Source organism: Saccopteryx bilineata, chromosome 8 (genome assembly GCF_036850765.1).
Source record: "Saccopteryx bilineata isolate mSacBil1 chromosome 8, mSacBil1_pri_phased_curated, whole genome shotgun sequence".
Lineage (NCBI taxonomy): Eukaryota > Metazoa > Chordata > Mammalia > Chiroptera > Emballonuridae > Saccopteryx > Saccopteryx bilineata.
The window spans coordinates 55,996,454-56,018,630 of record NC_089497.1 but is presented as its reverse complement, the minus strand read 5'-3'; the positions used below and the strand labels follow the sequence as shown (position 1 = coordinate 56,018,630).

The following is a 22,177-nucleotide window of genomic DNA, read 5'->3' as shown; positions in this document are numbered from 1 at the left end:
GATATGTCAGTACTCTGATATAATGAAGTGGATGCTGAGACTCATGTAGAACCACCGTGGAGGCAGCATCCACAAGTTCTGACTGAGGGGAGCTTTGAAATAATTAGGATGGGTTGCCTTTTGGACATTTTTTTGAATAGTGAACAACTTTTGCTAAGTTCTGAACGCAAAGGCCCGTTTTCCTTTAGTTTACATAGTAGTTTCATTCCAGGATAATTCAGTATGTGTAAAACTACAAAAATACTTCCTTGTTCAAATGTAAAGTGGAATTCAATTCTAGATTCAGATGACTATAAACTAAGTTTTTACCTCTGTGAATGCAATTTAGGACAGTGTTTGAGACTGTCCTGTACGTTACAGGATAACTTATGTTCTTGTTCCCCATCTACCCACTAAAGGCCTTTAGTGGCCCCCAACATTGTGAAACCAAAAATGCCCCCTAGAGGGCTGTACAGCCTTTGTGAGAACCATCTGGGTCAAGGGTCACGGCTCACAGTTTGGAAACCCCCTCTGGCCCAGCCGCCAAGGTGGGAGAGCCAGGATTTGAGCTGAGGTCCTCTCATTGCCATTTGTTGCTCTTTGTACTGCCCTGAGCTGCCTGGGAAAGGCTGAACTGGCACTGGGTTGGCAGTACCTCTGGGAACTGTGGGGGCAGGAGGCTCATGCTTCTCAGTGCGACCTGTGATGAGAGCTAGGGGACGAGGCCCCTCTGAGTTGGGGAGAAGGGGGTCTCAGGCAGCTGGCCTTTCCCTCTTGCCTGTTTCTTCCATGGGATTGAACATGGGTTAGGGCTGGCCTGGCCAAGCCCTCAGCTCTGAGGTGTCTTACTTGGACAAGGATGGGTTTGGGGTCCAGTGGATCAGACTGCTTTGCTTTGAGGGTGCCATTGGCCTGTTCTCTGGGCCCAAGAAAGTATAGGTCAGAGGTCACTCACTGGTAGTCCTTTGGCTGATTATAGCCTGCACATACCAGTGTTGGGCCAACAGAGTATGTTGTATCTGTGTGTGTGTATTTCAAACTTGAATTCATTGACATAAAGAGTCAGGAGAAAGATAATGTTAAGTGAAAACAAGGAATACAATGGTGTGAGTAATGAGTGAATATTTGTGTATGGGGGAAAACGTCTCCCAAGGATACATATAGTCATTAATGGCGTCTGGCTCTGGGTATATAGAAGCTAGGTGGCTGTGCAGTAAGGGAGGGAATGGAAGACATTTTATGGCTTCTGTGTGCCATTTGACTATTTTACCAACTGTGTATATTGCCTTTTCAAAAAAAGTTTTCAATGGCAAGATTTCACATCTGGATTAGATTGCTGGTATTTCTTTAAAAAATTGGAAGCTTTGACAACACTGGGCCACAATCTGTTGTGACTTGTCGACAGGAGCTGAGCAGTGCTGCCTCTTTGAGCTGGGTCTGGAAGCCTACCCCAGCCCCTGCCTTTCCCTCTTGTCACCCACTCTTGTAGTCCTGGAGGCACTTATGGAGAGGTCTTTGGATTGGAGAGGGGGAGGGCTTTGTCTATGCCAGGCTTTGGGAGGACTCATCTAGTCCTGGGTTCTTTTTGTGGGGTCCTTCAGGTCTGGGAGCCCATGGATGGGTCTCACGGGACACTGAAACACCCAGTATTTTTTATTGAAATTTCTATGATTAAGAATGTGTATATTTTTCCTGGAGACATAAGTCAATAGTTTTCATCAGATTTTCAAAGGGCTTGTGACCCCCAAGCCAGTGGAGAACCTGAGCACACAGAGGTTGATCTCAGGTCACTGGGCCATGGATTTGGGGAGTAAGACCCTGACTCCAGTGCCTGGGCTGTCTCCCAGCTGTCCTAATTCTACCTTTGTTTCTGGCAGGAAAGGGGCAGGTAAGTACAGGCTATTCTGCACAGCTGTTTAGAGGAGCAAGAAGGTGATTTGACTCCTTTTTGGAAGCAGCATAGTAGGATGTGGGTGAGCCCAAGGCACTTGGGCAGGTCCCCTGTTACCCCTGCATCCCTTGGTCCCTGATTCATCCTCCCCTCCCCACAGAGGCTGGGGAGCAGCAGCATGCAGCCAGAGGAGGGCACAGGCTGGTTGCTGGAGCTGCTCTCTGAGGTGCAGCTGCAACAGTACTTCCTGCGACTTCGTGACGACCTCAATGTTACCCGCCTGTCCCACTTCGAGTATGTCAAGAATGAGGACCTGGAGAAGATTGGCATGGGCCGGCCTGGTAGGTGGAGACGTGGGCCTCGCTCGTTGTTTCCCCACTGACCATTTACCTCCTCTGTCCTCAGGATCACCAACCACATGGGAGAGCCCTCCCCGCTTTATCCCATGGGGTGGCATAGCTGGGAACACTCCCTACCTAAGAGGCCCAGAAATGGGAGGGAGGTGCATGAGAACAATTTGCACTTGTAAAACTGAATTGTACTTCGAGGAGTCTGAAAGCTCTGGCTACACAGGACTAACTACCACCCTTTTTGTTTGTTCAGATATTTGTAGGATGTATTTCTTCCATCTCATCCTTTATACATGAGTCTGTCCTGTTCACCATTCTGAACACCAAGGGTTCAGTGTCCAGAGATCTATGTGAAGAAGAGAAGATAAAAACCCTCAGATGATTTTCTCTTAATCTCTGTTTCTTTTTCTGTATTTTTCACAAAGATCTGCTCTGTTGAACTCAATTCTTTTCTATGTATTGATCCTAAAAGTAGTGGTTGCAACATATCTAGAACTACTTACAGAACATAGAAACTTATTTGTGCATTCAACTTAAAGCAGCTAAATAGGTAATAATGTGCTAAATTAGACATGACTTATACTACTTTTGGCCTGGGTTGTTGGTGTTTGTTGCTGGTAACATAATAAAATTTTTGGGAGAAAAACTCAAAATTGGGAAAATTCTATCCCCTTCATTTCCTTTGTTCTTGAGAGTTGGGAACAGAGAACTACTGTTTGGTTTTGGTGGTTTAAACACCTCCATCCAGTTCAAGAACTATTGCTAGAAGTAGAATGCTGTGACCATCCAATTAGTTGTAGCCCCTGGGTGGTTGGGATGGTTTGTTTCCTTGCTTTCATTGTGCTGGGCAGTATCTAGTGTTGGACCCATTGCAGGGGGAGCAAGGAAGTCTGCTGGTGGGCAGCAGCCTCTCTGGGCAGGGGGTGAGCCTTAACTGCACTGTCCCTCCTGCAGGGCAGCGGCGGCTGTGGGAGGCTGTGAAGAGGAGAAAGGCTCTGTGCAAGCGAAAGTCCTGGATGAGCAAGGTGGGTGGACAAGGAGTGAGATGGGCTGGGGCAGCCTCGTGGGGCCCCACTCTGATGTTAGTCCTGAGAAACTTCCCGCATTCCCGGGCAGTATAATCTCGTACTTTGTACAGACCTCCCTCCTCCAGGGTCTTATCGGGCAGGGTGCTTACAGAGCTGCTTGGCTAAGTGTCTGTCTCCGCTAGAGATGGCGCATGAGTAGCCTCTGTGCAACCGTGGCTTTACTTCCTCTCCCGCTGTGTGATGGTGCTGGGTGTAGAACAGGCACTGGTTGACAAGTATGCCGTAACTTGAGCCCTTGTTCTGACTGAGTGTTGGGGCTTGTGTCTAGCATAGGATGGTGGGGACTGTCTGGACCCAGGATATCTCTGCTTTTGCTTCTCTGCTTCCCCAACCCGCTTATTCTGTGGAAGGTTTCTCTAGTCATCTGGCCTTGCTGACAGCTTCCTTCCCCACAGTCTACCTCCTTCCACCCACTCTTGTCCTAATTTGGGTCTGTAGAGTGTGGTGAGTCCCTGATCTGACTCAGTGGAACTTTGCCCATTGTCTGGAAGACAATGCGGGGAGGAAATGAACCAGCCAGGGCCTTCCCTCCCCACTTCTGACCTCAGGGCTGGGGTAGGGGACGGGCAGGGCAGAACAGCTGGACTGGAATTGGGCGGCAGAGATTTCTTGGCTGCGATCTGGCAAAGGGGCTGTCTCATGGGATCCTGTGGCCTTTTCTGGGGACACTGTCCTGGTCCCTTGCCCAGGTTTTAGGGAAGGATGAGCATGTTGGGGCGGGTGAAGGCAGGAGGGAAGAGTTGTGCAGTGTGCCAGGTTTCAGGGGTCTTGGATCTACTGTGGACTTGCAGGAGGCTCCCGGGCCAGTCAGTGAACCTCTCCAGACTTGAGGCATGTCTTCAGTAAGACAGTGCTGGCCACTCTTCCCCAGCTCACCTCATCAGGCATGTGGAGGGTCCTTGTCAGCTGAACACTGCAAATGTAAGGGATTTCAGTTACTGGGAGGAAGGACAGAGCAGTGGCCAGAAGAGGCCCTCAGATTGGAGAGCTCTGTACAGATAAGGCTCTGCCAGCTTTGGGGGCAGGGGCCCAGCTGGGCAGGCTCTGCAGCCAAGGCTTTGGATGCCAAGTCAAACTGACGGGCCAGCTCTGACCCTCGGGCCTCCTTCCTCCTGTCCCCTGACTTCCCAGGCTGCAGAGTGCTTTCCAGTCTCCCCTCTTTCTCAGCCCTCAGCTCTAGGCGCCCCTCCAGAAACCCAGCTGTCTTCCCAGGCCCTTCCCAGCAAGGCCTTGCTTCATCTGCACCCCACACACTCACAGTCTAACCTCAGGCTCAAATTATCCTCTCCCCTGGCAGGATGAAGGGCAGCGGCGCTCCAGGGAGGGTGGAGACAGACAGCGCCAAATGGGCAGCCCAGAGAAGGGGCCAAGGCTAAAAATGGACAGAGAAGTGTTTGTGGCAGGCCCCTTAGGCTCTGTCTATGGGCTGGAGTCTGTTCTGGGTAGGGGGTACAGGAAGGGATGGGTGGGGCAGAAGGTGGTGCCAGACCTGTTGGCTGGGTGTGGGGCCACTGTAGCCACAGGCTGCATACCTGTCAGTCCATTTCTGGCACATACCCTGAGGCCACAGTAAGACTGGCTTCCTGTTTGGGGGTGTGGTCAGGAGGTGGCATAGGCCTCCTGCCAGGCTGCCCCCTGGCAGTGTGGCAAAGCCAATACCTATCTGGAGGCCTTCTGGGGCCTCGGGGTTCATCTGGACCCTGACTGCCTTCAAACAGGTATTCAGTGGAAAGCGGCTGGACGCTGAGTTCCCCCCTCATCACTCTCAGAGCACCTTCCGGAAGACCTCACCCATCCCTGGAGGCCTCACAGGGGAGGGGCCCCTGCAGAGCCTCACCTGCCTCATTGGGGAGAAAGACCTGCATCTCTTCGAGAAGCTCGGAGACGGCTCCTTTGGCGTGGTGCGCAGGGGCGAGTGGAATGCCCCCTCGGGGAAGACGGTGAGCTTCCGGGTCCTTCGGGGTGTGGCAAACGACAAGGCTCCTAAGGGACTGTCAGAGGCCCCATTCTGCCCTCTGAGGTAGATCTGTCCTCTCAGTTAGGATGTGAAAGAGGTTGGGGACAGGTCTGAGTGGTTTTCCCTGGAGTCTACACTCAGGTTTAAGGCACGTTTCTTTTTTTTAATTATACAGATAATTTACTATAAGTACTTAAGTACGGGTTGATGCTTCCTGCTCCTCCCTCCTTGTTTCTCTCTCTCTCTCACTCTAAAATCAAAAATCTTTTTTAAAATTTACTTATTATGCCTGACCTGTGGTGGCACAGTAGATAAAGCGTCAACCTGGAAATGCTGAGGTCGCCTGTTCGAAGCCCTGGGCTTACCTGGTGAAGGCACATATGGGAGTTGATGCTTCTAGCTCCTCCCCCTTCTCTCTCTCTCTCTCTCTCTCTCTCTCTCTCTCTCTCTCCTCTCTAAAATGAATAAAGTCTTTAAAAATTGTTTAAAAAATCACTTATTATAAAAATCTGCAAATTATTTTAAAAACCAAGGGAAAATGCCTGTAATATCACCAGTCAGAGGAAGCAAGTTAGCATTTCTGCCTTTCCTCCATCAGGTATTTTGTTGAATTTAGTTAGGATATGAATTTTAGATATAACTTTTAAAGTCTTGCTCTTGGTATACTATTTAAAAATTTTCCCCAGAGGCATAGATAGCATGTATATAATAAAACATGCAGTTCTTGAGTGTACAGCTCAGTGAATGTTTACATATGCCCCAGGTAACCATGCCCACATCATGATATAGAACCTGTTTCTAGCATGTCAGAGCCTCCCTCCTGCCTCTTTACCAAGTGTCCCCTTCCTCCAGGGAAGGCCACTATTCTGACTTCTGTCACTATAGATGCAGGGGTCTCAAACTCAACTCAGCATGTGGGCCGCAGAGCAAGATCACAGCTGTTTGGCGGGCCGCACTAGGTCTACAAAAGGCAACTGTTACGCAACACTTTTCTCACTGCAGTTGAAAACAAAAAAAAATCAGTACAACATTGTTCAGCGGGCCGCGAGTTTGAGACCCCTGGATTAGTGTTTTGGCGTTATATTTAAAGCATTTTTCTTCTACACCAAAACCATTTTTAATATTTTATAACATTTTGATATCCTATCATCATGAGGTTCATCTCTTACCTTAAAGTTACTATTTAAGCTGGATATTCCTCCAGTAAGGGAAGGCCAAGCGAATGGCCCCGGAGGGTCAGCCACCTCCTCTTTCCCAGCCAGGCCAAGGTACCCAGATGAGCGGATCTGAAGCTGGGATGTTTGAGCTGAGTTAGAGTGAGAGGCATATCCTGACTCCCTGTGATCTTCACTCTGGGCAGGTGAGTGTGGCTGTGAAGTGCCTGAAGCCTGATGTGCTGAGCCAGCCAGAGGCCATGGATGACTTCATCCGGGAGGTCAACGCCATGCACTCGCTTGACCACCGAAACCTCATCCGCCTCTATGGTGTGGTGCTCACGCCACCCATGAAGATGGTGAGTACCGTGCATGGGAGGGGCCTGCGGTCTCTGGGCCCCAGGTCTGACCCGTCTCCTGCCAGTGCTGTGGTTACTCCTCTCATCCTGACTAAGGTCAGAGGGCCCCCAGATCCTGCTTTGGTCCCCCACCTGATGTGGAAAAGGGGCTCACAGGGGCCTAGCCCAATACTATTGTATGCCTGTTGAAGCCCTTGTCCATCTCTGCATTTTACGTGTATTCATTGGCAGAGTTATATCCGTGGGAGGAGCTTGTCCTAGAGTTTAATGTTTAGAATTTCTAACATGAGCCTCTGGGTTGCTTCTCTTGGCCTCAGTTTTCCACATTGCCTAGAAGGAGAGGGTTGGGAAGATATAGGACTCCTAGCAGTCCCCAGAGGACAGGCCAGGAAAGAGCATTGAGCATGACTCTGGCAGGCCTTCAACAGATGGCTGGGAGCCCAGCACAGGGGTGCTGAGGGAGGGGCAGGGTTCAGCCGCACTCATTTCTCCTACCTCCTCCATGGCCTCAGGTGACAGAACTGGCACCTTTGGGATCATTGTTGGACCGGCTTCGCAAGCACCAGGGCCACTTCCTTCTGGGTACTCTGAGCCGCTATGCTGTGCAGGTGGCTGAGGGCATGGGCTACCTGGAGTCCAAGCGCTTTATTCACCGTGACCTGGCTGCCCGCAATCTGCTGTTGGCCACCCGCGACCTGGTCAAGATTGGAGACTTCGGGCTAATGCGAGCACTACCCCAGAATGACGACCACTATGTCATGCAGGAGCATCGCAAGGTGCCCTTTGCCTGGTGAGGGGCAGGTGCTGCCGGCTCACAGGGCTTGGACCCCACCCTGCTTACCTTGGTCCCTGCACACCGAGGCTCAGTATCTGGGGCCTTTATACTCACAACAGCCCTTGTCTCTTTTGGCCCTACGGTGCCCTTCTTGTATGCCCATTCATTCACTCATCCAGGAATTCTCATGTGCCAGGCACTAGAATATACAGGAATAAGTGCTATGGGGACTTATTAAAGGCTTCCTGGAGGACTCAGTATTAACCTCCTGAAATAGTCAGAAATTAGTAGGCTGACTGGTAAGCATGTTCCAGGTAGAGGAAGTAGCAGGCAGGGCCAGACCACGCTGACTTGTTGACTGTGAGCAGAGATGTTCACATGAGGTGGTCCCTGGTCCTGCCCTGGCCCCTGTGTTTCTATCCTGTGCTGAGTGAGACCAGTGTGGTTGTCTGGTGTTGAAGGCACCCTCAGGAGTATGGTGTCCCTGCTTTGGGGTGAAAGGAGTCGGTCCAGTTCAATTTGCCAGAAAACCTTCTAATCCAAGATGTATAGTCACCCTACTTAGTAACTGACTTTGTACTTTAGGGTACCAGACATCCTGGATTATGTCTGTTGTCCTGAGTAAGTATAGCTCTCCCTTTCATACTCAAGCGTCCTGGTTTGGACAGTAAATTATAAGGTCACCTATTTTTTTTCTTTGTTTTTCTTTTTTCTTATTTATTTATGTATTTATTTATTTTTTGCCATAGCAAATGATGACATAGGATAAGGTCACCTATTTTTATGCAGCTCCCTTAAAACAACTCTGCTGTGAAGTGAGCAGATGATTATTATTCCCCTTTCACAGATGAGGAATATGAGGCTTAGAGACCCTGAGTGACTTTGTCTGGACTCTGCCCTCTTTGCGTGGCAGGGCTGGCTCTCCAGTCCCGTGAGCAACCCTTTGATTCTTTATCCAGAGTGGCTTCCTTCGAGGCCCACGCCTCAGTGTAGGCTCAGGTGGAATATTTCTTTGCCAGCTGTGGTGTTTGTCCTCCTCACCCAAGAGAGTATCCCAGAGGGAGTGTGCAGATATTTGAGCAAAGCCAGTGTGACTGTTTCCACTCATTTTGGTTCTTCCCGAGGCCCTATCCAAATTTTCCACCCACACTTTCCTGCTGAAATGACCCAAATACTAGAATCCTGCCCAAAATCTGGAAATTGTCATCCTCCTACCATGATCAGAAAACAGCCTGAGTTCTATCCCTCTCCCCTTGCCCCTTCTAGAGCCTCTGACCTTCTTTCTTTCCCTGCTTTCCTGACGTAGCACCTTCACCCTCTTCCCACTGTGGGCCGCATGTGGGTACGAGACCTGAACATGATGGGTTTCTCCAGGTCTGTGTACCCCACGGTCAGATCCTGTCCTTCCCTTCATACCTCCTGCCTGCAGGCCCTACTACCTGCTGTTGAGCCAGGCACAGGGGGCAACAACGTGCTTGGTGAATGAGCATTTTATATCTGTTGGGGCTGATGTGGGTGGGATACTCTGAGAGGCCTCTGTTTGACCCCTGCCTCCTCCAGGTGTGCCCCTGAGAGCCTGAAGACCCGCACCTTCTCCCATGCCAGTGACACCTGGATGTTTGGGGTGACATTGTGGGAGATGTTCACCTATGGCCAGGAGCCCTGGATTGGCCTTAATGGCAGTCAGGTGAGGGGGCTGGGGATGTGCCCCCTCTAGGGTGGGTGGGGTTGATTTGATCCCTGGCTCCCAATTTGGCTTTGTCAGAACTGGCTTCTATCTGCCAGAGTCCCGTTCCCCAGGCTTCATGTCTATGTGACCTCTCAGCTGAGCAAAGAGAAGGCCCCAATGGTCAGGAGTAGGATGGTGGAGCTTGCTCCCATTCTTAGCCCTTGCCTCTGCCACCTTTCCAGAAGCCGCAAACCTGGGGGTAAAGGTCTGAGGACGGGAGATAGGCCCTGTCTTCAGAAGAGGTAGACCTTCTCTCTGGGGTATGGGTGTGGCAGCCCAAAGCGCCAGCTGTTCCGTGGGCTGGAGGGAGGCTGGGAGGTGAAACACTGGGTGCTCTGCCTGTTCTCACTCTGCCTGCGCTCCAGATCCTGCATAAGATTGATAAGGAAGGGGAGCGTCTTCCCCGGCCTGAGGACTGCCCTCAAGATATCTACAATGTCATGGTCCAGTGCTGGGCTCACAAACCAGAGGACAGACCCACCTTTGTGGCACTGCGGGACTTCCTGCTGGAGGTACGGGCAGGTCTGCCCACAGGGGCTGGGGTATCCAAGCTGGGGTCAGTCCCACAGTGGGGGGTGACCTGTCTCTACCCTCAGGCCCAGCCCACTGATATGCGGGCCCTTCAGGACTTTGAGGAACCAGACAAGCTGCACATCCAGATGAATGATGTCATCACCGTCATCGAGGGGAGGTAGGGAGTATAGGGCTGCACTTGCACTGCCTTGAGGGGTGCAGGGAGGAGGGGCCTGCTGGCCAACAGCTCTTCTGCCCCCAGGGCCGCCATGGCAACACACAGGCTGTGGTGGGCCTGAGCTGTGCCACGGCTGGAAGGGCGGGCCTGGGTCTCTGCCCGAGTGCTCAGGGTTAAGTGTAGTATGTAGGTGCGCTGTTCAAGGGGCTTTCCCGACCTGCTTCCGCCTCGAGCACCGTTTTCGCCCTCGGCTCCAGCCTTGGCTGTGTGGGTCAGGGCCAAACTGCTGTAACAGTGAGGCAGCCGCCGCTCAGCCACAACTAGAGACTGGAGCTCCTAAACATTTCTCCTCTACTTCTCCCCCCATCCCTTCCCACGTCCTTCTAGGATAAGGACTCTTCAGACACAACTGGGTGCATTTCAGCCCGCCTCTTCCTAGCAGTGTCCACCCTCCCCCGGAGCCCCGCGGCACTCTCCCCGTGCTCTCCTCCCTCCTCTGTAGGGCCTCACACCCTCGTCTCTGTCCTCATCTCTGTCCTCTGTCCTCATCTCTGTCCTTGTCTCCGTCCTCGGGCTCCCCTCTCATGGCCCCGTTCCTGATCCTCCCCTCCCCTGCACATCTGGCAACATGTGTCTCTGCCTGTGGGCAGCATCTTCTGAGTCACCTCTGCCTACAAGCCCTGTAGACTCCTGCCTTGAAGCCACACCCGTCACTCACCCCACCCTCTGTTATCTGACCCTCAGGGTGTCTGAGGAACTGGTTGGGGCAGGGCAGGCTTGAGGTGCCTTTGGGGTAGTGGTGAGCATGGAGGGCCTGGAAAGGAGGAAGGCCGAGGGCATTCTGTGATCCAAGCTCCTGATTTAGAGCCAGGCAGGCATGAGGACAGGGGCTGTTTCCCCACAGAGTCCTTTCTGCATGGGCTTCGGGTGTGGGGGTCTGGGCCTTTGGTTAAGCCTTATTCTGCACAGCGGGTTGGTGACAAGGGAGAGCCTCGGGGTCCGAGTCGGTGCTGGAAGTGGTGCTGGAACCCAGGCTGGTGTGGCGGAGCATGACCTGCCCCTGCTGTGGCCCCAGCACCTCCTCCCTAGGCCAGGCCTCCCCTCACCTTGGGAACAGTATCTGGGAATAAGAATTTCATACCAGCAAGGTCGTGGCAGTGGAAGAAGGCAGAAAGCTTCTAGGATAGAGGCCTGGGGATAGGAAGGAATATATAGTCTGGTTTGGAGTTAAGGGGCCCAGGAAGGGACTGCAAGCTTGGCACTTTGGGGAACATTCTGGAAGATTAGGATGAGGACCCTCTTGAGGTGTATGGCAGGACCACAAGCCAGAGTCTGGGCCTGCAGTCACTCCTCCCTTCAGGAAGGAGCCTGGACCCTGACCCACCGGGGCCCAGCAGTCCCCAGGTCCCTCCTTCGCCCATCCCTGCTCTCAGTGGGGGTTCTGGATGCCAGGGCCTCTTGTTCCCCAGGGCGTGACTCAGTAGCTCCTTGTGTTTCTAAGGCGTGTGTGGAGCGGGCGCCCTGGATCACCTCTGGAACAAGGTGGGGGGCGGGTGGGGGGAGGAGTAGGGTTAGGGATCGCTCCTCCCAGGGAGGCTGCTGTGGGCATGCCCTGCCCCACCCTTCTGTCACAGGCTCCCTGCTGCCTGCCAGTGTAGGCTTGCTGGGCTCCTCCTCCAGGGCCACCAGCCACTTGGACCACAGTGCCTGCCCTTGGTCCCTGGAGCTTCTCAGGAGGTGGGAGGTGAGGGGTGGGAGGCCATGATAGCAGGTGGGCTTTGGAAGTGGGCCTGGTTGTCAGTGCCCCCTTGTTTTCTCGATGACGAAATCTCTGCTTATTTGGCTGGCTCTGTCTTCATGTATCCAAGCGGATGGGCTCTCTGTGTGTGTCCCTTTGGGTCTGTGTGTGTGCGTGTGTGGGGGGTGCTGGCTGTTTCTGTCTCCTCTTAGCCAGACTCGCAGCTCTCTCCATTTCTGACCTCTTCTGTCAGTCTGGGATTACTTCTGGCGGAAGCTATCTCCAATATTTGTTTCCTTGTTCAGTCTGGGAACCTTTTGCCCTCGGCTCTGCCTGATTCTGTGGGTTCCACGCCTCTTGGGGTACCAGGCAGTGGGCGGAGAGCTATACTTATAAGGCTCATTCTAGCCTGGGACAGATGCTGACTGCTCTTTTCCAGGGGGTCTTATTTGGAGGCTGGGATGGCTGACAGCACTTTTATGTTCTGTGTTTGTAGAACTGGAGAAGGGGGACAGACAGAGGTTTTGAAATCCTGCAGGTCCTTGGCCTGGCCTGGTCCTGGGAGCCTCTGATTTCCGCAGTAGGTGGGGCAAGGGGAAGCAAGGGTGTGTACTGTTCCTCACAGCCAGGCGCTCCTGGGACACCCAGAGCAGTGTGTGTGGGGGGGTGTCTTGAGCTGATTATTTCACATTTGTCAGCCGTTTCTGGACTGCCTTAGTCCAGGACTGGGACAAGGGGCTGAGATATCAGAGGCTGGTTCCTAGTAGAGCTGGGGCCCCTTGCACAGTTCTTAGCCCAGACCGCGGTTTCCCAGGTGCTGCTTTGCATTTTGCTTGTCCCAGGATGATGACAAGAGGCAGGAAATAGAAAATCCTTGCTGGAGGTCCTGGCCTTTTCTCACTGCCCTAGGGACTCCTCGTGTCTGTGTCTGTCTTTGCTGCAGTGACTGCTGAATGGCGTGGTGGGCCTGGCCCTCCTGTTGCTGTGGAGACTGGCCTGGTGGTGGAGAGGGGAGAGAGAGTGTGGCCAGAGCAGGCTGTTGGGAAGGACTGGGCTTGGTCCTCCGGGCGACTGGCACCTCGGTCCCACTGAGCCTCAGAGGGAAGCAGGCAGACATAGTAACACAGCATTGACGAACTCTTTGGCTGTCTCAGGAGTTACATTTGAGCCTTGTCAGGCTGATGTGCGGGGGTACGATTCCCAAAGGGCCCCTTTCTCACACTCTGCACTCTGACTCCCCCTCCCAGGAGCAGGAAGTTTTTGAGGAGGGGCGTCAGGACCCCCAGCAGTCATGGGTTCTGACCTTGGCCGTATCTGAAGTGAAGGGAGGTGGGCTCTTGCTCTTCGAAGTGGAGCCAGATGAGGTTCCTATGGAAGAAACTTGGCTGTGTTGGCAAAAGAAAGGGAATGGAGAGAGGATGTCATGCCAGTCTGGCTTTGCTCAGGGTCCACACAGGGAGGGCGTGGGCATGGCGTTGGACTGAAGTTCACTCTACTCTGAACGGCATCTCCTCCTCAGCTGTGTTTCTCACCCAGGCTAATGAGCACTCTGAAGAGGTATGGAGAACAGTGACACTCAGCCCTGGGGTTGGTGCCTGAGACAGTTCTGTGGAGGGGTACGCATAGCCCAGGGAGCCAGTGTGTGTTGGGGGAGAGCTGCAGCAGGGTCCCCCAGTGCCAGATGTGCCCCCCACCCTCTTCATGGGGGGCCCTCAATTTCAGTCGGCCCTGGGGCCTTCTCTGTCAAATGGCCCTGCTATTTTCAGATGGGCTTTGTCCCTTCCCGGGCGTTGTCCTCTCTTCTCCCTTCCTTCCTTGCCCTTCCCCTCCAGAGAACAGAGTGGTCATCACAGGGTTGCTGTGTCTCTGGTGGGCTGGTCATCAGCCTTGTTTACAAGGAGGCTGGGTTCCTGACCCTCCCTCGCCTCCCCTCTCGGCTTCCCAAGGACTGCTGTGCTCGTGAGGGTCGACTTTTGGTCTCTAGACAAAGCTGTCTGGGGCTCATGCTGCTCCAGTGGGTTGCATAACCCCACAGAGGAAAGCCCGCTACTTAGGCTTCACTGCCTCCTTCAGCTCCGATCCCTCTGGTCTCACTGCAGTTTGGAGGAGAGCTTTCTTTACACTCCTGGCTGTGGACAGGTGACGTGGTAGGGGGTTGACAAGAGAGCATGCAGCTTGGTGGCACACGTGTCTACCCCAGCAGCGTGCAGCTGTCACCACCTCTGCCTTAGCTCAGATTCTGCCCATGTCGTCTGGGGTGAGTGATTGCAGCAGTGGATGCAGGAGCCTCATGGCCTGTTGGCTTATTGGTGCTTTGAAGTGTCCAGGAGGATGCTCTGTTCTTTTTGCCTGTCTGTCCCCTCCCCCACTCCCACCCACCCCACGGGGCTCAGGCTGCTGACAGGTAGGAACGCATGCTGGGGGCCCGGCCGCACTGGGAGGCTGGGTTCGTTAGGACACCTTGTTTCAGACGGGACTAGAGCTCCTCCCACGTCCCACAGCCGTGCTGGGAGGTGGTGGAAGGCACTGGAGATGCAAGAATTGCTGCCGTGAAGTCCTGCGTTGCCCCAAGTGCTTTCACATGCGTGATCTTCACATAGGAGACAGGTTGTGGTTGGCGGGCTTGGCCCCAAGCCCTGTGCCAAGGCTGTGGTGCTTCCTTGGGACCCTGAAGCTCAGAACTTCTGAAACTGGGCTGAAGAGTGAAATCCGGTGGCCAGGAAAGGACTGGGGCCCAGGCCTTGTGGGAGGAGGGCGACAAAGCCATATTGTGGGAAGGGCGCTGGCTTTACAGATTAACAACTGGATTTGAATCCTGGGTCTTCTGCAGTCTCTGGTAACTGTAGACAAGTCATTTTACCTGTTTGAACCTGTTTCGTTATTGTAAACTTTAGGAAAAGCTGTCTGACCCACCTAGGAAGCTTAGAGTAAGTTTGTGTGCAAACAGCCGGGCCCTATACTGAGGGAGTGGTCACGGGGGCTGTTGGGAGAGGGCAGGCCGATGGCACACAGCCTAGGTTTTCTACTGATGTGGTTAGTTGTCACAGCTAAAGAGCTTGGTATGGAAAGGGTCCTACTCCTGGGGGCTATCCCACTGCACCCTGGTGTTTACCATGTCATCTCTGTTGGGCAGGGCTGAGAACTACTGGTGGCGTGGGCAGAACACGCGGACACTGTGTGTGGGGCCCTTCCCTCGAAACGTGGTGACCTCTGTGGCTGGCCTGTCGGCCCAGGACATCAGCCAGCCCCTGCAGAACAGCTTCATTCACACGGGGCATGGCGACAGTGACCCCCGCCACTGCTGGGGCTTCCCCGACAAGATTGATGAGTGAGTACTGGGCAGGGCCCCACCTGGGATCCCGGGGCTGGCAACCCCTCACTGGGCATGGAGGTTTCTCAGGCTTCTAAGGCCCCTAGGACACCAGGGGCAGAGGGCCTCTCACGGCCCAGCAGCTTCTCCCCGTGGGCAGAGCCAGGGTTAGGAGCTTCGAAGGATGGACCTATACTTTTGTTTGGTGGAAACGCCCCTGGGCGCCACAGCCTTAAGCCCCCCGGCATTACCAGCCTTAAAAAAATGGACTTGAGCACAGCCTTGGGAAGCAGTTCGGTAGGGAAGCCTTTCTCATGACCACCATCATCTGAGTAGTAGTTTCCCTTCTCCTGGTGGTGGTTGCCAAGTCCAGGAGGTGGGAGCCCACTGGGTCAGGCCCAGGAGTGTGAGGCACAGAGAGAGCTCCCTGTGGGGAAGCTTCAGAGCTCATGTTAGGCAGCAGCTCAGCGCTTTGCCTATCTGCGCACTCTGTACCTGGGAGGGGGTTCTGTCTCCTTTAAGTGAAAAGATGAGGTCATGAGGGGGGTGTCTGGGGAGGACACAGAGGAGAATTAGTCACTTCCGGGGTGCCCCACCCCAGGGTTCTAGCTGGATGCTCCTCAGGCCAGGCCTCCACAGCTCTGCCAGCCCCAGGGCCTTCTAGCTCTGCTCCCAGCAGCCCTTGCTCCTCTGATTTCTGACACACGGTTCTGTCCTGGCCATGGTGAAGCAAGCCCTTCCCTTCCACGCCCCCACACACCCACACCTCCACACAGCGGAGCACTAAGCTCCGGGAGGGCAGTCGGTGTGCCCTGCTCACAAGAGCGAGGTGAGGGCCTGAGAGGGTTGGGGCAGGAGAGCACAGACACCCTCCAGGATGAGGCCTTTGCCCTCCGCCCTGCTCCTGGCGGGCTGCAGCCAGCCCAGCCCCATTCCTCCGGGCTTTAATCAGCCCCAGTGACTAAGTCCCAGATCCTGGCAGTCTGCACAGGGGTTGAGGGTGAACTGGGAGCAGGGTGGAAGGATGTCTCCTGCCCACCCTGACCGGGGAGTATAGCCGGATGCCTCTGGTCCTGGCAGGAGAGAAGAGAGTGTGCCAGCAGGTGGCTGCTGGGCGTGGGTTGGGGTGTTGTGGGTGTTGCCGGGGGCCAGCTCTGCCCTTGTACGGTGTTCTTGGAGCCCCTAACAGCTAAACATTTGACTTGCAGACAGAAGTCCTTTCCCTTCCCTCTCTCCACAACACCCTCCCTGATTATAGCTTAGTTCTACAGAAGGGAGCTAAGAAGTCCTGTGCTCCAGACCCATGTCTGCAAGGGGCTTGGACGAGGTGCCTCCCTGGATGCCTCACGCTAGGGGATAGGCCCATCTCCTCTAGAGGTGTCCTCACTGCCACTATCCCACACTGGCCCCCACCCTCTGATCTGGTTCTCCCCCCACAGACTGTATCTGGGGAACCCTATGGACCCTCCTGACCTGCTGAGTGTGGAGCAGAGCACCTCCCGTCCCATCCAGCATCTAGGAAGGGTGAAAAGTAAGAACCCTGTTCCCTGGCATCTATTGGCTGCCCAGGGGCACTGTCTTCTTAAGACCAACCCGGAGCCACTGTTCTGGCTCTGACGCTGGGTCAGAACAGCGGGGGGACGGTTGGGTCCCTGGTTCCAGCTGGCTGTGGGGTGGACGATGAGAGGCAGCTGTATCCGCTGAGGTGGGCATCCTTGGTCAGTGCTGCGATGGCCTGCTGGCACTCTCCACCCTCCTCCTCCCGCCGTGCTCAGAGCCCAGCCTTCCTCACCCACTCTAATCCCTCTCCCCTCTCCCAAGCCAAAACCACCCCGCAGGCTTCATCTTGGCCGGGAGCCTCACCCACTCCCTGGGTCCTGGGCCTGTGGTTCCGGAACACAGTTTCCCCACCCTGCACCCCATTGCTTCCCATTGCTCTTGGGTTTGCACGCTCACTCGCCTTATTCACTGCGTTCTCTTTCTTTCTCCACGCTCTGCCCTCTGTCTGTCTCTGTCTTTCTCTCTTGTCCTCTGTCTATCCTGCTGTGCCCCCCTCTACTCTCTGCATGGCCCTTCCTGCAGGGGAGCCTCCACCTCGCCCACCTCAGCCTGCCATCTTCACTCAGAGTAAGTGGGGCTGCTCTCGGCGCCTCGGCCCCCGCCCCCTCTCCCTCTGTCCTCTCATTCCTCCTCTCCTAGAAGGTACAGAACCCTGCTGGCTGGTGGGGGGGGCGGGGGTGTGCCGTGAGCTTTTGCTGCTGACCTGGCCCAGCATGCCTGCCTCTCCTTTCACCCCTCCCCCCACCACCAAACCAGAAACAAAAACAGAAATCCTGGGCTTCTGGAGCAAGTGTGTGGTTCTGGTGCCACCGCTGCCTCTCTGCCATTGCCTGGCCTCACTCCCTAGAGACCTGCGGAGGCTGGGCTTTCATGCTGGTGGGTCGGGGCTCCTGCTGCTCCTGGTGGGGTTCACCCATGACCCCCTGCCTGCACTAATGGTGCTGTAATGGGTTGGGGTAGGGTTACTAACCAGGGGCAGGGCCTCTGGGGTCTTGTGGTGATGGAGGGGCATCAGAGGCAGGCACGTGTGGGGTGTCACTTGCTGCTGAGAGGGAGGCAAGGGCTCACCTGCCACATAGAGAGCTGGCAGCTCCAGAGCAGGCTTCGCCCTGCTGTTCGAACGGTGGTTGTGAGTAAGAATTAGGCAGCCGAGGGCTGCTCTCCAGGTCAGTTGGGAGGAGACACTTGGCTTTCCTTTCACACCCCACCTTCGCTGTCCCTCTGCCTGACACTGCCTCCTTGTGCGGGTCTCCCTCCCCTTGCAGAACCAACCTACGACCCTGTGAGTGAGGACCAAGACCCCCTGTCCAGCGACTTCAAGAGGCTGGGCCTGAGGAAGCCAGGCCTGCCCCGTGGGCTGTGGCTGGCAAAGCCCTCGGCCCGGGTGTCAGCTACCAAGACAGGCCGTGGTGGCAGCAGTGGCGAGGTCACACTCATCGACTTTGGTGAGGAGCCTGTGGTCCCGTCCCCACGGCCCTGTGCACCCTCACTGGCACAGCTGGCCATGGACGCTTGCTCCTTATTGGACAAAACCCCGCCGCAGAGCCCCACGCGGGCACTGCCCCGACCCTTGCACCCCACGCCTGTGGTGGACTGGGATGCACGCCCACTGCCGCCGCCTCCTGCTTACGACGATGTAGCCCAAGATGAGGATGACTTTGAGGTCTGCTCCATCAACAGCACCCTGGTGGGCACAGGGGTCTCTCCTGGGCCCAGCCAGGGGGAGACCAATTACGCTTTCGTGCCTGAGCAGGGGCGGCTCCTCCCTCCCCTGGAGGACAACCTGTTCCTCCCGCCCCAGGGTGCGAGCAAGCCACCCACCTCGGCCCAGACCGCAGAGATCTTCCAGGCACTGCAGCAGGAGTGCATGCGGCAACTGCAGGTCCCGGCCGGCTCGCTGGTCCCCTCACCCAGCCCGGTGGGTGACGACAAGCCCCAGGTGCCCCCCCGGGTACCCATCCCTCCGAGGCCCACACGTCCACGTGGCGAGCTATCTCCAGCCCCCTCTGGCGAGGAGGAGATGGGGCGGTGGCCTGGACCTGCCTCCCCTCCCCGGGTGCCTCCCCGGGAGCCCCTGTCTCCTCAAGGCTCAAGAACCCCCAGCCCCCTGGTGCCACGTGGCAGCTCCCCACTGCCACCCCGGCTCTCAAGTTCACCTGGGAAGACCATGCCCACCACCCAAAGCTTTGCCTCAGATCCCAAGTATGCCTCACCCCAGGTGATCCAGGCACCTGGCCCACGGGCCGGTCCCTGCATTCTGCCCATTGTCCGCGACGGCAAGAAGGTCAGCAGCACCCACTACTACCTGCTGCCTGAGCGCCCACCCTACCTGGAGCGCTACCAGCGCTTCCTGCGTGAGGCCCAGAGCCCTGAAGAGCCGGCCCCCTTGCCTGTGCCCCTGCTGCCCCCGCCCAGCACCCCAGCCCCTGCTGCCCCCACTGCCACTGTTCGACCCATGCCCCAGGCTGCCCCAGACCCCAAGGCCAACTTCTCCACCAACAACAGCAATCCAGGGGTCCGGCCACCAGCCGTGAGGGCCACATTTCGGCTGCCACAGAGGGGCTGCCCTGGGGACGGGCCAGAGGCAGGATGGCCGACAGATAAGATCCAGCTGGTGAGTACCAGGCTGGCTGTTGGTGGAGGGTCAGGAGCCCGAGGGCCCCAGAGGAAGGGGCCCAGGTGGTGCTAACGGGTGGGTGGGTGTGCCCAGCTGCAGGCCATGGTGCATGGGGTGACCACAGAGGAGTGCCAGGCGGCCCTGCAGAGCCACAGCTGGAACGTGCAAAGGGCTGCCCAGTATCTGAAGGTACCACTACCACCTGCCACTCTGGTTTTCAGGGACCCTGAAGACTGTTCTGCTGCTCTCCCCTACTCTTTACCCTCCTCTGCCCCCACCTTTGTCTGGTGCCCCTTGGCCCCAGTGTGTCCCATGGCACCACCCTCTGCTCCTCAGGTGGAGCAGCTCTTTGGGTTGGGTCTGCGGCCACGAGGCGAGTGCCACAAGGTGCTGGAGATGTTTGACTGGAATCTGGAGCAAGCCGGCTGTCACCTGCTGGGCTCCTGCGGCCCCGCCCATCACAAGTGAGTGAGCTCCACGCTGTGCGTCCTGTCCCAGAGGGGTGGTCTGGAGCACACCGTTCTAGGAAAAGGCCCAACACCTCCGCAGGCCACACTGGGCCAGGGACACAGGGCTCCCCAGCTTGGGGGAGGGATGTTGGGCCCCAATCCAGAAAGCAGACGGTTTAGGGTGAAAACAGTTTCTCCTAAGCATGTTTATTTAGACTTTTAGCCATGTGGTTAAATGAATTAATGAGTAAAAGAGGAAGTTGGAACCTCTCTGGTTACCCAGCTTGTTTCCCTAGCTCCCCCCACTGTACCCTGAGTAGTCTCCAGAGAGCAGCAGTTCAGGACCCAGTGATTAGAATAAATATTTCTCACCCCTAGATTTTGAAGTTCAGTTTAAAGCAATACCAGTTTTAATGCCTTTTTAAAAGAATGTCTAACCAAAAAAAAAAAATCCATTCTTTCCTGTAAAAAAGTATTCATATATGATAGTTACCTAAATAACATACAGTGGTATGTAGTATAGATATATACATGAGAACTTACTACCAAGTCAGAAAGTGGTGGACGTGGTAAATTGCAGCGTCATTTCAGCAGGAGCGCTGGTGGGAGGCGGGGTCTCACACTGGGCTGCCAGCCCGCTGGGGCGCATCACAGCCTTAGGTGACACACGTGTCCTCTCAGGGTCCTCATCTGTAAATGATGGTGCCTGTCTCATAGACCTGATTAGTAGAATTAATGAGCGAAGCATCTGTCACACTTCATACCACGTGTCTGGCACACACAACACCATTAGTAAATTATTAGTGATAGACTAATAAATAAACCTAGGCATTACTGTGCCTGTCACCGTCGGGTACTCCAATACACAATCCTGCCAGCCTCTTATTTTTAGTTCTTTAAAGAAAAAAGGCATCCCAAGATAAAGTCCAAAATTACTGCCTATAACTACAGTTTTCAACTGCCTGCCTGGCACAGAGAGGCCCTGTAACTGCCCTGTTGACGGAAGGGTTTTCTTGTTGGTTTCCACCCCTTAGGCGCTGAGCTGTCTTGAGAGCCAGAGGGTCTGCCCTGAAGGGATCACTTGAGCCTGTCCATCTGACAAGGGTGGGCGGAGGGCCGTCTGAGGCCTAGAGGACCTGCTGCCGGCTGCTGCTGCACCTGGCTGAGCGAGTTCAAGGCAGCAGAAGGCTGGGAGCCCCGCCTTGCCTGTCCCTCCCTCACCCAGTGCCGTTCCTGAAACTTCGGTTCAGCCCACGGTGCCCCAAGCCAGGATGCAGGAAGTTGTCCTTTGAAAGCAGGCCTGGGGATGGCCTCAGCATGTCCTGTGGTTGACCTGCCTCTGGCTTCATTCACCCTTGTAGGGCTTGTGGCTGGAGTGTGTCCCCAAGTCCTGCCGACGGGAAAGCCAGGCTTGACCCTAGGCCGGGAGGGTGTGTTGACCACACTGGAAAGTGGACCAGCACAGGGTGGGGTCCTTCTACACGGAGACCCTGGCGGATAGTTGGGGTGTCATACAGAATGTGACTTGTGGCCTCGACATGGCCATTGTTTTGGGACTTGGCTGGTCTTAGGATCTTGTGCCTGGAATAGCCTGAGGTGGCTCAGGAAGCGGAGAGTTAGTGCCAGATAGTTCTCTGGCAGGGACCAGGTTGGAAGGAGACCAAGGGGTAGCTGCCCTGGAGGGATGCGAGTGCTTCCTCTGACCCAGCTCTTCCCCTGTGCCATTCCGTGTTTTCCCACCAGCCTCTGTCGCCAAAGTTGCTGTCCCAGCTATGGATACCTGCTTCTTCCAGATAAATAAAATTAGTTTTTATTTTATGTTACTTACTTGTGCCTACCTTTGTTTTTGTGTCTTGGTCAGCAGCCTGAAGCCTTGGGGTGCTGCTCCCCAGGCCACCAACCCCTGTTCAGAGCATCGGCCTCATAGCACCACCTGTGGGCAGAGGACAGAAGTGCAGGCCCAGTGTCCTGGCCTGACAGAGCCCCCACCTGGCTAGCGACTGGCTCACAATCCCCATGTCCTTGCTCTAGAGCAGCCCCTTGAGGCCATTTATCCAGCCCCGCTGCACTTCTGGAAGGGGCACCTCTTTCATTGGTGGTCAGTGAGAGAAGCACAGGATGCAGATATATCCTGTGCTCCTGGAGTGCTGTATGTCACGGTGCCACAAAGCATGGCGTCGCTCACGTACAGTACTACTTCCGGTGACGCGGAACGCATGCGTCACGGCTCCGGAAGCACGTCATATCACTTGTTACGGCTAGCAGTGACAAATATGAAATCAGACATTGACCATCTCAGCCAAAAGCAGGCCCATAGTTCCCATTGAAATACTGGTCAGTTTGTTGATTCAAATTTACTTATTCTTTATTTTAAATATTGTATTTGTTCCTGTTTTGTTTTTTTACTTTAAAATAAGATGTGCAGTGTGCTTAGGGATTTGTTCATAGTTTTTTTTTATAGTCCGGCCCTCCAATGGTCGGAGGGACAGTGAACTGGCCCCCTGTGTAAAAAGTTTGGGGACCCCTGCTC

The 22,177-nt window shown here is 55.0% G+C and overlaps 1 protein-coding gene across 10 annotated transcripts in view; it reads left to right on the top strand.

Annotated features, from left to right (window-relative positions):
- TNK2 (tyrosine kinase non receptor 2) overlaps positions 1 to 21,470 on the top strand; it is a 42,335-nt gene extending 20,865 nt beyond the window's left edge. For 4 of the 10 annotated variants that reach the window (XM_066241899.1, XM_066241900.1, XM_066241901.1 and 1 more), the window contains exons 2-16: positions 2,031 to 2,211; positions 3,175 to 3,245; positions 5,027 to 5,248; positions 6,626 to 6,778; positions 7,291 to 7,568; positions 9,114 to 9,240; positions 9,648 to 9,794; positions 9,879 to 9,973; positions 14,845 to 15,039; positions 16,461 to 16,552; positions 17,104 to 17,223; positions 17,847 to 19,195; positions 19,292 to 19,387; positions 19,535 to 19,662; positions 20,682 to 21,470. In XM_066241899.1, coding sequence (XP_066097996.1) covers positions 2,049 to 2,211; positions 3,175 to 3,245; positions 5,027 to 5,248; positions 6,626 to 6,778; positions 7,291 to 7,568; positions 9,114 to 9,240; positions 9,648 to 9,794; positions 9,879 to 9,973; positions 14,845 to 15,039; positions 16,461 to 16,552; positions 17,104 to 17,223; positions 17,847 to 19,195; positions 19,292 to 19,387; positions 19,535 to 19,662; positions 20,682 to 20,688 — 3,243 coding nt within the window. In that variant the 5' untranslated portion in view covers positions 2,031 to 2,048 and the 3' untranslated portion in view covers positions 20,689 to 21,470. Of the gene's footprint in view, positions 1 to 2,030; positions 2,212 to 3,174; positions 3,246 to 5,026; positions 5,249 to 6,625; positions 6,779 to 7,290; positions 7,569 to 9,113; positions 9,241 to 9,647; positions 9,795 to 9,878; positions 9,974 to 14,844; positions 15,040 to 16,460; positions 16,553 to 17,103; positions 17,224 to 17,846; positions 19,196 to 19,291; positions 19,388 to 19,419; positions 19,667 to 20,681 lie in introns of those variants that run through there. The other 6 variants (XM_066241897.1, XM_066241898.1, XM_066241902.1 and 3 more) reach the window with 6 other exon arrangements.
- The last annotated feature ends 707 nt before the right edge of the window (positions 21,471 to 22,177 follow it).